Source organism: Miniopterus schreibersii (genome assembly GCF_964146895.1).
Source record: "Miniopterus schreibersii genome assembly, chromosome: 7".
Classification (NCBI taxonomy): domain Eukaryota; kingdom Metazoa; phylum Chordata; class Mammalia; order Chiroptera; family Miniopteridae; genus Miniopterus; species Miniopterus schreibersii.
The window spans coordinates 38,075,577-38,088,185 of record NC_138108.1 but is presented as its reverse complement, the minus strand read 5'-3'; the positions used below and the strand labels follow the sequence as shown (position 1 = coordinate 38,088,185).

The 12,609-nt window shown below is 43.4% G+C and overlaps 1 protein-coding gene across 2 annotated transcripts in view; it reads right to left on the bottom strand.

Moving 5' to 3' along the window:
* Nucleotides 1-12,609, bottom strand: part of PDE11A (phosphodiesterase 11A) — a gene marked incomplete at its 5' end in the record, with an annotated part of 257,674 nt that overhangs the window by 59,374 nt on the left and 185,691 nt on the right. For both annotated transcript variants that reach the window (XM_081141813.1, XM_081141814.1), the window contains 2 exons: nucleotides 1,879-1,969; nucleotides 9,080-9,189. In XM_081141813.1, coding sequence (XP_080997939.1) covers nucleotides 1,879-1,969; nucleotides 9,080-9,189 — 201 coding nt within the window. The remainder of the gene's footprint in view (nucleotides 1-1,878; nucleotides 1,970-9,079; nucleotides 9,190-12,609) is intronic.

Here is a 12,609-nt window from a genome sequence, read left to right as displayed (position 1 = left end):
AGCGAAAAGATCACGACTCACTCTGTTGCAGTGGTCTGGATGGAACCCCTGATATCTCTGTGGTCTGCATGCATAGCCGGTCGGAGCAAGTTACAGTAAAACTAAAGTGAAGTCCAGGAGAAAGCTGGCCTGAATTTGAGGATCATGATTATTTTGTGAGAGTGCATTTTACTACTCTTAAAGGACTTATAGTAACTACCACAGTTTACAGCTAACAGAGTGAGAAAGCTAACCAGATCAGTTTTAATACTAATAAAAAAAACATTAATTTGCAATCAGAGTATCGTTTATATGCAAACTGGCTTTCTCCAATGCCTCAAGAGTTTGGTCCCTGAAACAGATTTGTCTGCCTGAAATACTGCTTCCTTTTGTTTAGGGAGAAGGGTGGTACTGACAGGAAGAGAAGTGAGTGGAGGGAGAAAGGGCTGGGGTAACTTTTGTCAGGTCACCTAACTCTGTGCCTCTGCACCATCTGGGCGGTGGGGTGATAGTGACACCTGTATTTCTGCCCTCTGATGGTCAGGACAGGATGTGGGGGACGCCCAGGGCAGGGCCGCAGCACCGGCGCCTTACTGCATAATAACATTATTATTATTCTGAGTAATTCAGAGAACTCCTGAGAGAAGGGCAGCCAAGGTATTTTATTTGTCTGAAGACAAACTCTGAGTTAGTGGGATTTGTTTCCCCAAACAAACAAATGACCTTTCAAGAAAACTTCGACACCCTGTTTATAATCCTTTATTACAAGGGTGGGAGGTCCTGGGGTTTGAGGTATAAACCTATCCTATTACTAGTGTAGAAAAGAGCCTGAACCCATGTTCCTCCTGTCCCCACTTCCTTTTGCCCCAGTACTAGGCTAAGCATGGCTTTCATACAAAAATCCCTGAGCCGCAGATGCCAGGATGCTGGTTCCTGTCAGTCACTGCGAGCCTCACCCTTGACGTTTCCTTCCCAGCTGAAAAGACATCTCTCCCAGCCATTCGCCCTTCCCCAGCCTCACCGCTGATTCTCCTTTACAGAGTCGAACGAGGCCTTCATGATGTTGCAAAGACATGCTTTCTCAAGATAGGCTGGAGGAAAAAACCTCCCTATTTAATGATGCTATTCCAGCGAAGCAGGGCCTTAATGATGATAATAATAATAATTAATGGCACAGCTAGAGAACTGACAAATAATGGGGAACACATGATCCCTTCCTGGCCTCAAAAAAAGTGTGTACGCCTGCAGAAAATTAAACAGATCCTTTCCTGGTGATTTCAAACTCATACACGCCTGGGTCGGAGTCAATAAGTGGCTTTTCCTTTTCTCTGTGGGGAGCTAAGAGCATAAAAGTACTTGAAAGGCCACATGCAGCAAAATAAGGCACATGGCCTGAGCCCTGGGTCTCCAGTTTAGCTGCAATTCTCACTTTCAAACTGGTCCCACCAGCAATTTTCAGTTTTAATTTTTTATAGATGTCTCAATTGTGCTAATAAAGTATAACTTTCTCACCCTGTCTTTGTTTCTACCATCTTTTAACGTGGTTTGGTTTTACAAAATGGGAAGGTCGGGTCACTCACTACTTAGGTCAACTTCCTGTGTTAGGGGCTCCTGTACCCCTAAGGAAGGTAAGACAAGCTCCAGGCAGTCTCCTCTGCTAAGTGAACAGGAAAAGCCTCCGAACCAAGAATGAATCCAAGTGAATCGGCTCAGGAAGAATTTGAACAAGGTCCTTGGTCAGGCATCTAAGTGAATAAAAAAAGCCACAAAAAAAGGTCCAACAGTTTGGCTTGAAACACTTGCTCCACTTCTCTGTGTGTCCCTGCGGCCTACACGGAGAGGCGGCAAACAGCGCTGCGTTGGTTCTCCGCCCGGGGAGAAGCAGACCACGGGCCCTACCTCGCTCTGCAGGATCATCACGGCGTGGTTGAAATGGTGGTGCTCTAGGGTGGCGGAGGTTCCGTAGAGCTGGGCCAGGGCAGAGCCGCTCCTGGAAGAGGAGAGGGGTCAGTGGCCAGGGCTCTCGACTGCCAACAATTCCCTACACCAGCTCTTGGGATCAAACTGCTTTTCCTGCTTTGGCAAAGGACCGTGAGCAAACACATTCACAGGTAGCTGCTTGGGTAGTTCACTAATCTATTAAGTAGACCTTTCGGGAACCTTCTATGTGTTAGCCTAGGTGCTGAAGATGACACACCGTGAACAAGACACAGTCTACGACTTCAAGATATTTACAGACCAGTAAAAGAGGTGAGATGTGGTCATAGGGGAAATAAGGCACGTAACACACACAGAAACACCACAGAAAGTGTCCTAGGTTCAAGCAAAGTGCTTTGGGTTCTCTGAGGACAAGAGATATCATTTCCAGCTCTGAGGATGAAGGGAGACCTCATGAAGTAAATCTTACACAGCTTCTGAATGTTAGAACAATTGTCTCATACCAAATGTATTTGACTCTCCATGGGAAAAGATCCTGTGAATATTTTGCATTTAATCTACTTCATGTGTAAGGTTGACAAGCTTATACTGTGGTTTTCCAACCCACAGTCATGCTATGATATCTCAGTGTAGACCTCTGGAAAGTTCCCTGGATTTGGAGTCAGAGCTCAGCTCCTGGTAATAGCTTTGGGCAGTTACTTGGTAACATTAAAACTCAGTTTCCTTGTCTCTAAAATTATGATAATACTATCTACTTCACCTGTTATTTATGAGAATACAACTGAATACTTGAAAGTGCTTATCAGTTCCTGGCATGTAGTAGATTATAGTCTATACTAATTATTAGTTAATAATTAAACCACAAAGATATTTCCATTGTAAATAAATAAAAGGTTAATTGATACTTGAAAGGATTAATTTGAATTATCTTTAAACCCATTCCTCAAAAATTTCAGTTTGGCAGAGTGTTCATTTAAGTGTTCAAGTGTTATCATTTCCAATTCTTTTGGAGTGGGCTTTAGAGTATCTTAAGAGTCAAGAGGGACCCAGAGAATCTTAGGATTTAAAGTGCAGTCATGGGATTCGGCTGAGGACCTATCCAGGTCCTTATGTTCTTTCTTGCTCACTGCAAGGAGTTTGGACACTGAAAGGGCAATTTGGCCTTAACTTGGAAACACTGAAGATTGACAGCTCACAGTCTACCCTGCTAGCCCTGCTAGTGAAAGGAGCAAAGTCTGCATCTAAGTACAGCATGAAGGATTTCAGTCATTAGCTGCCCTCCACCTCCAGTGTGAGGCAGTCCAAGATCATGGCCAGTTCACGGGCCCTTGGAAAGACTCAGTGCTGACCATATGTTAGAAAAAAATAGCAGAGTTAAGTTCTGTAGGGATTATTATGAATAGGGCTAGTAAAGAGGGCACTAGATTTTAATCAGGTACGTGTTATTTCTTTAAATCTTGCCTTAATCTATATCATTTAATAAGTGGACATTTGTTAAGTTAATCTCAGTAATCAGTGATTAATACCTAATGTTAGATTTTTTTTTTAATATAGAGTTCATTTTTATGAAAATACATTTTTCAAAAGGCACAGTGTATAGTGTCTTGGCTATATTCATCTTGGCTTTTGAAATTCTAGGATACTTCAAATATACATGTGATATGCATGTAAAATTTATATGCCTATAACATCCGAAGGCTTGGCATGGAGTAGGTGCTTAAAAAATATTAGCTGCTTGGCTAATAAGCTTGCAGTGATATGTCTAGAGATTATAATTAAAATTGGAAGGTTGACAGTAATAAGTGTTGACATATTTTATAATAATGTTATCATCAATGAAAGAAGACTGCAAAATTTAACTCAGAATTCTACTAGTATAACTACTAACCGCAGGCTCAGATTCCTGATCAGCCACGCCCTGATGTGCCTTTACTGGTGTGAGTCCTGATAACAGCCATTGATATAAAGTAGTGTCGAAGTGCAAATACTGTCTCTTCCTTCGTCAGGTTGGTTTAGCAGAACCCACAAAGTTAAAGCAGTTAGATGATCACAAAACACTTTATATTTTCTTTTTTCAGTATGAGTAAGATGTTTCCTCTTTTAAGCAGGGAACAGCTTATAACAAATACACTGGTGCCTGCCATGCTGCACCTCTCCCTCTCCCCCAGGTCCACATGGCTTCTGACCGCTGCATTTCATCAGGACTCTCGGGACGTTTGTGGAGGTGCAGCCATCTGATTCTTCATCCTCAGACTCCCTCTTTGTTCCCTCTTACAATTCCATCCTACATTCTCCCAACCTCACACAATACTGAGTTAATCACGAAAATGTGTAGATTTTGCATTCGAGCCAGACTGATGCTATGAAAATGTAATGAAGACACTGTGATTCATTTATTCATCAATCATTCCTTCAACCAGAAAGTACTGATGATAGTTATGACGCCAGGCTGCGGGCGTGTGGAATACAAAGATAGGAAGGATGTGGCTCTTACCCTCAGGGAGCTCACAGTCCCCTAGCATTGTGTAGGAGACTTTCTCTGACCAGACTTGTTCTAACAACAAGCAAAGTACCATCTCTGCATTACAAACACGCACGCAAAAAAGAAAATGTATCTTATAGGATAAACTATCAAAAAGTATTCTACAATACATGAGTTATTTGGAATGTTAAATGGCATTGTGGGTAGAAATAAAAAATATCCCATGGTCAGATAACTTTGGGAAATGCTGGGTTTAAAAAGTTAAACTGTTTCTTCATTGTAGGATTTCCCAGAACGTGAGAACAGGCGCTGGGTTCTGCAGGAGGGGAACATAACATGCAGTTGGTAACCAATATTACTTGATCATAAAATCATTTTTTAAGAGGCCATGTCTTTCATGTAATATACTTTATATAAAGGTATACGTCCACTTTTTCATATAAAGTATGAAAAAAAACCCGAGCTCAAATCAATTACATATGGAACAAATTGACTTTAACACCACACCTCATTTTAATTGTCCATGATATAAGCAGTTTTGGGGCACACACACTTTAATAGTGAAAACATTACATATGTTGATATGTATTTATGTAGGGTGTGTGGAGAGAGGAGAGGAGGAGAGAGGAAGAGTCTCTAAATCCCGTAAGTACAGGAATATTTATACATGTGCTTATTCGTGATGCGCATTATTGACTAGATCATCCCAACACACCAAAGTTTTTCCTTTTTGGTCAGGCAGCACACTGAGGAGAAAGTTATTAAAAAGAAAAGTCAAAGTGAAGCATTCTGTCCCTACAGGCTCAGCACTTTGCCCAGGCACCAGAAGAAGTGAGCAGAAGGAGGCGTGCCTTCCCGGCGCCCCCAGAGCGCGCGCTGCGAAAGGGAGGCTCGGCGGAGCGGCAGCCCTGGCCTACAGGAAACTTCACCGAGGAAAGCTGTGAGAGGTAATTAGGAGATTGCGAATTGTGGGGAGGTGGCGAGGAATGGGATTAGGTTGTCACGGCAGATTAATGTGCCCGGGTATTTCACTTCTGGGACCTGGCCGAAAGCGACAAGATGGGTTTTCATTCCCAAGAAATGAGTATAAGAGATTATGCTAGAAATGAATAGAAGTCTCCTAAGAGAATATACTACAAAGCTGCTCGGTACTGATATTTAATCATCAGGGGCGGCTGTAATGGAGAGGGGGATGAGTGGGAAACGCTGTCCCTGGAGAAAACCCGAGAGAGGTGTTAACAGAGCAATTTCAAAGCCCTGTGGTATCGCTGCCCTCTCTCCCTATTGATCATTCATGGCACGTACTCTAATACTTAAATATTAAGAATAAAATATGAAATGCAAAGGTTCACTTATCAGAAAGGCTAAGAGAATAAATCATACTCTGCTATAGTTGAAGTCACAACTTTTTATTGTAGAGGCATTTTGCATTTTATATAGTAATTTGTCCCTTGCTAAATGTCTTCTGTTTTTTTATAGCCTTATATATGAAAAAAAGAAAGAAAAGGTAGCATATGCTTTGCTTTACATAATAATTGGTGCATTTAAATTCTATTTCCAAATCACTTGAAAGGTTGAAATTCGACTGTGAATACTTTAAGGGAAGGGACTGCTTGTTATACTTCTTTATTTCTCCCACAGTGCCTAGCACAGGGCCTTGCACCTAGAAAGCACTCAACTACTGGGGAGGAAATAAGGATGGAGATTCCTCCCTAGGGGTGGAATCTACACAATGGCACACACACTTACTGAATAAATCTTATTCTAATCAATAAAAAGATAGCTCCTTCACTGTGTTGTAAAAGGTCTCTATCAGCATTCATTGTCAAAGGAAATTCTAACTGAGGTTGGGTGGTGGTGGCATTCGGTGTCCTAAGTTCAAAGGTGACTCCATCGGATAGGGGCAGGGCTGATAGGTATCCCATCCCTTAGTCATCTTGAGGAAACACACCAGGTCATCTTGGAACAGGCAGATTTTATCATATGGTATGAGGATGCAAAAAATTTAAAAAAGATGAAGTTGAGTTCTAGTACCAGCAACTTAATACCTATCTAATATTTTTGAAAACTGTTTAATCTTACCCAAGTTACCTAAGGTTTGGATATCTCTATTTCCATTTTTGCAAAATTAAGGTGTTGAAAAATATGACTACCAAAGTCTAGTTCAGTTCTATGATTTTGTAAAGCCCCACGGCTTGATTTTCTGGGTGTCAGATATATTTAGTTTTCCAGAGCTCATGTATATGGCAAGTCAACCAAGAAACTGGAAGCCCAAAGGCCCCAAATAAGTATCACTGAGTCATGAAAGAGAGTATGGTATGGTGGTTAAAGAATGGCTTTTGGAATCAGATAGCCCAGGTCTAAACATCACTCTGCCACACTCTGGATGTATGAATTCGGTCAAGTTACTGACTTTCCTGAGGCTCAGGGACGCCTGTAAAGTGGAGACAAAAATACCTACCCTAACAGGGCTAGGGGTAAGCACTTGATATAGTCAACAAGTGAGTTGTAGTTCCTCTCATTGTCTCAGGAGGTGCTCCTCAACAGTTGGAATAAGTGTCTGAGGAGAAGAGATTTGGGTTTGGGGCTGATCAGCAGATGGGTGGAGGCCCCGTATGAAGGACCATGTAGAGCAGGAGAGGGACAGGAGAGAACACCAAGCCTGCTGGCTGCGACAGCAGGGCGGGCCTGGAAGCACACTGAGAAGAAAGGTAGAAAGGTGGGTGAAATCCTTCATCTGGGAGACAAAGGAAGACTGAGTTCTAGGACAGAGGGGGCGGGAAATGGGTCATGGCAGGAAGGGGCAGGAAGAAGGACAATGAGAGTGCCCAGCAGCTCTAGGAGAAGGGGCCGTTGGTGGCAGTTCCCCTGGTGAGGCGGAACTGGAAGCCACGTGGGAGGGCAGGGGTTGGGGAAGTGAAGACAGTGAACTTTCCAAGAAGACTGGCTGGGAAGAAAGGAAGAGAAACAGAAGGGAGGCTGGAGGGAGAAGCAGGGATTGAGGTGGGCTTGTTCAAGAACAGGGCAGATTGTTCATATTAATAGGATGCTGAGAGCTAGAGGAAAGGGGAAGGGAGCTACAGGGCAGAGAGGAGGAAGATTAATGGAGCAAGGTCTCGGGGGAGGGAGCAAGGAAGGGATCCAAAGGCGAGGTGGAGGGATTAGCGTCAGACAAGAGGAAGGACAGCCTTTTCACTGAGATAGGAGGTCAGGAGGAAAGGATGGGGCCAGACAGATAACTTTGTACGTGGCAGGGGAGGAAATTGAGGGAGTTCTCGATTGATGGCCTCAATTTTCTCAGGGAAGGAAGAGGCAAGGTGATCTGCTGAGTGGAGCGGGGGAGGTGGTGGACAGGAGGTGGTTTAGGAAGGGAGACTATTTCGTATATGGGACTTCTGGAACTGCTAAGAGCAATGGGGGACACAGAATCTGGGGAGCACTGAGCATCCAGCTAGGTTGGGAGGATATCTATTTGGTATATCTCAAACTCTCACGACTGCGACCTTTTCTACTAAAGCCTTTACAAGTCTAGGCAGAGCAGCACGAAATTGAATTGTTAGGTTGAACTGGGGCTGAGATTTTGCAGAGTGGATGCCACAGGAAGTTAAGAGAATCAAGAAATTATAGGATACTGAGAAGGGAGGGTCGAAGTGATGGCCTGTAAGGCCCAGGATGGATAGAGAAGGGCATACGCTCAAGATTCATTTGCTAGATCAGGAGCAAATGCAAGTGGCCAGGATGCAAGGGCATCAATGGGTAGGCACTTTGGGGAACAGAAAGGGATGAGGTCTGTTGATGTTTCAGATCATGGAGGCACACCTGTACGGGGGCTTTCACATTGCTCATCTGAAAGTTCATCTCACCACTTTGTTGAAGCCTTCCTCAACATCTCCATCTCCCAGTTTTTCTCTCCAGCCTCTGAACTCACTTATCACTTTGCTTGCAGACAGGCAGTAAGAACATTAAAACTGGACCCTCAATATAAGACTCAGGAGATCCGGTTTTTGTTCTTATTTCCAGTTCCCATATTCTGTGGCCTTGGCCACAGAGTGAGCCGCAAAGCCATGACTATCTTGACCAGTCTGGCTCGCTTAGGGAGAGATCATGTGTGCACATTATGTGCCTCCACACCCCAGTACTGATGCAATTCCTTTGTTTGTTTTCCATCTTTCTGTGGGAGGAGCAGAGGCCTTATTCCTTGGGTGTTGCTTTCCTTTACTGCAGTTTATATGATATCCAACATCAAAAAAACCTGCAAGAGATTCTATTGGGGAAGGGAGATATTTTGCTTCATAAAATTTAAAATGTCCTAAGCCTAATTTTCTTTTAATAGTCTCAAAACCAGATTTTAGAACAGCAAGTCCAAATAAAAAGGCTTACAAATGAAAGCAAACATTCTGGGAGAAAAAAAAATAGGCCTTTTAAAAATCTGTGCTTTGTTATCTGACTGAGCTCAACAGAGACAGACCAAATCAACAAGCATGACATGAAGGGCAAATTTGCAATTAAAAGAAGAATAGGGAATTATAAAGATGGATGGGCCCCTTGGCACACAAGCCCAGGCCTGCGTGGCCTTGGCCTTGGATGCCAGAAATTAATGCTTTACTCTTTAGCACCGGTCACCTTTGGCTCTGAACAGAAAGGCAAATGCATTAAAATAACAACAATTAGAACACTTACTTAGCTTGGAAAGCATTGTTGGTGCCCCTGTGGTCGAGGTCGTGACACAGGCATCCCACAATCACCGCTAGAATTTCCACCTCGGTCAGAATCTCCTGGAACCCGGCGGTCTGGGGAGAAGAGAAAATGGCAGCAGTCACTGTAAGGGCAGGAAGGATGGATAAGGTTCGTCTGCCGAGCAATAATCAGCTCTGTTTTCATACCCACATCAGTTAAGGAAATGATTAACCGCCACCCCCTTGGACGACAGTGACTTGGGTGGTCACTTGCACAGCCTTGGTGGCGCAGTGATGAATGAGCTCCCTGTCACAGGGCCCACGCCGGGCCCCCGGAACAAAGTTCAGACTATTTTGTTCCCTTTTTAGAGAAGAGGCTGCGCCATCCAGACACGGTGACGGTTTGACAAAGGCCCAGAGCAAAATGTGTTTTGTGATTGTACATTTCAATGACGAGCACCTAGTGGCAGGGGAGGGGGCTGTGAGTTGGGAACTGAATGTTACATCCACCAGATGCCACTCAAACGAAAGCCCGCAAAGAAAACACCACCCCACCGTCACCTCTTCCTATTAAAAGAAGCAATCTAGGAGTGCTGAGACTGTTACGTGATAATATTCTGGAAGTTATCTCGTAAACACCGTCCCTTTGTTAGCTTGGAGGACAGGTTAAATTCATACCGACAGTAGGCAGTGCACGCCTGAGGATCAGGCGGGGCGTCGCTGGGGTTCTTGACTGTCCGCCGGCAGCTTGCTCGTGCAATGCACAGGTGTGTGGTTTCTTTGGGGGCAGTGTGAGGACATGTGTAACCCGGAGCAGCAATGGTTCTCCGGTTCCTGCTGCCTCTTCATTAGTTTAGAAGAGGCAGCAAACCTCTGAAAAGGCAGGTCTGTGTATTTTCTTGATCCAAGGCCTTTATACCTCGCCCCCCTTTTACTTTGTAAGTGTCCCATTTGGTTACTTACTACAGTCTTTAGCAGAGGGCAAGAGGACAGGAAAGTAGAGTTAAGCTTGCTCCCCTTTTCATGTGTGTTTCTCCCCCAAATCTGGGATCACCAGCAAGTAGCTGTAAGACACTTCTCTGACAGCAATACTTTGTTTTTAAATTTATTATGTTTTTATTGCAGAAGGAGCTGAATAATAAGTTTCTGCGTTGAGAATTTTATTTTTAAAAGTTGAATTGGGTCCACTGCTACATTTAGAAATACATATAATTTCATTTGCACAGTAAATGGGAATATTAATAAATTGTCTGGAGGGGAAACAGCCCATAGCAAAGCTGTGGTGCTCTTTCTTTTAAAATGTGGAGTTGGCTGTTGTTTTTAAGTTAATTTTATTTTACTTAAAGCATTACCTGCAATAGTTTTTAAAAATTTGAACTGTCTGAAAGGGACTTAAAACCATAAACAGCAGTTACTCGTCCTCTTGACCTGATTCCCAAAGGCAACCGCTTTCCACTTTCTTCTTTATCTAATTTGGTAGGTATTTTACACCACATTTCTAAATAGTATTCACATATGACTAACCCTTAGTTATTCATCAAGTACTTACATCGCCCTTCCTATGTGCCCTACACAGTCCTATGAGCTTTGCATCTGTTTAACTTATTTAATTCTCAAAACAGACCTGTGAGATGGGAACGGTTACCATCGCAGGCACAGGTGTGAGGAAGCAGGCAGACCCTGTGTGCCCAAGGTCTCGTACACCCCATAAATACCCACTGCATTATCACTCTACAAATAGTCACTGCAAAACCTGTTCCTTTCTGGTAATTGTTTCTTATGTAAATGTTTTCATTTCCTGGAGTTCAGGTTTCTTTGAACATCTAAGTCTTCTCACATCCTACCCAGCTCTCCAAAGAGTCACACCTTTGGAGATTCCTTTTATTAGATCCCTTCCTGTCCCGGGGACTCCCCTGCCTTCACCTGATCCTTCTGTTTGGTCCGGATTCTCTGTCAGCTGCCAGTTTTCATCTCCTGGGGCTGATCTCCTATCCCCTGCATCCCACACCTCTCTTTCCCCATTTATCCCCTCAGTTTGCAGGAACACATCTACCTACTGGTGAGAAAGGGTGTTAATTTTTTAACACTAGGGGAGTTAATTTTTTTGAGACTTGCATAACTAACAATGTTTTTAATCTATTCTCCTGCTCAGTTGTTAGCTGCCTAACAATTCTAGGTTGCAAAAGTTTCACTCAGAATTTTGAAAGACAGCTCCCTTGTTTTCTCACTTCCTAAGTTACTGAAGAGAAGCACAGGCCATTTTCTTCCTAATACTCCGAGTGCTACTTGACTTTCCCTCTTTGGAATCCTCTATCTCTGGGGTTTGGCAATTTCACAAAGATATGCTTTGATTTGGGACTTTCCCCCATCGCTTTGCTTGATTAGCCTTTTTCTCAGTGCCACATTCATTCTTGTTTATAATTTTCTTAATAATTTTCTCTTCATTATTTTTTCTGTCCTATTGGGCTAGAACTCCAGCTGGTGGGACATTGGACTTCTTGTATCAATTACCTAGTTTCATCTTTCCTTTCCCATTGCCCATATTGACTTTTTCTCTTACTTTCTAGGAGTAATAATATTTTTCATTTATGAGCATTTTCTCGTCTCTGTTCCTTTTCTAATAGCATGCCATTTTCCTCTCATGGGTGATTATCGTCTGTTAATTTTTGAGGATATTAATTATAATTCCTCTGAAAGTCTCTCTACTCCCTGACCGCCTGTTTCCCCTGAGCTCTTTTTCTCTGTGTTCAGTGGTTTCCTGACATGCCTGGCAGTTCACACATGTGAGCAGAGCATAGAGCTCACCACACACCAGTGTATGGGGATGGGGTCTGCAGATTGCTGGGCCCCTACCACAGGGTGAGCAGGTGGACAGCTGGTCTTTTGCTAGAGTTCCCCATGTGTCTGTATCTAAATTCATTTCCTCTGGACTTTTCAATTTCTTGTTTGGAAATGGCATAAACACAGATTTTGGTATTCTGAGAATAGAGAATGCAGCTTCTCACCTCTGAGGACCTAGACTTTCACTTAATTCCCTTATTTTCAGGGTGTATCTAACCCTAACTTTTCTTTTGCTGGTGCTCCCAAGTCTGGGGTTCAGTTTCTCCAGCAAATACTCTGGTTTCCTAAGCTGATGAGGGAAGAGTAGCCTTCTGACTACATGGAGAGGGTGTGGGGACCTGATGATGCAGAGCTTTCATCGCCCTCTCACCCCACCTCACTCCATTTCTGGGTATCTGAGGCCTTCAGTTCCTGAGCTTTGATGGCTTCTGGGGGACCTTGTTTCTGATGTGTGCCTCTTCCTCTACCCACTCACCCTGAAGGCCCTTGGGTTGGACCTTCCTTTTCTCTGCTAAGCTATGAACCATCCTCCCTCCTTTTTCTGCCTTCATCTATTATGGTTCCACGGAAGGTGGAATTTGTGTCCATTTCTTGTTCTCCCTGCTATTTGGGGGTGATTTTTGAAAGTCAAAGGGGACATAAATGTCTGTATCTGTCATCTTGAAACTGTAAGTGAGTTTAGTTTGGTTTGGA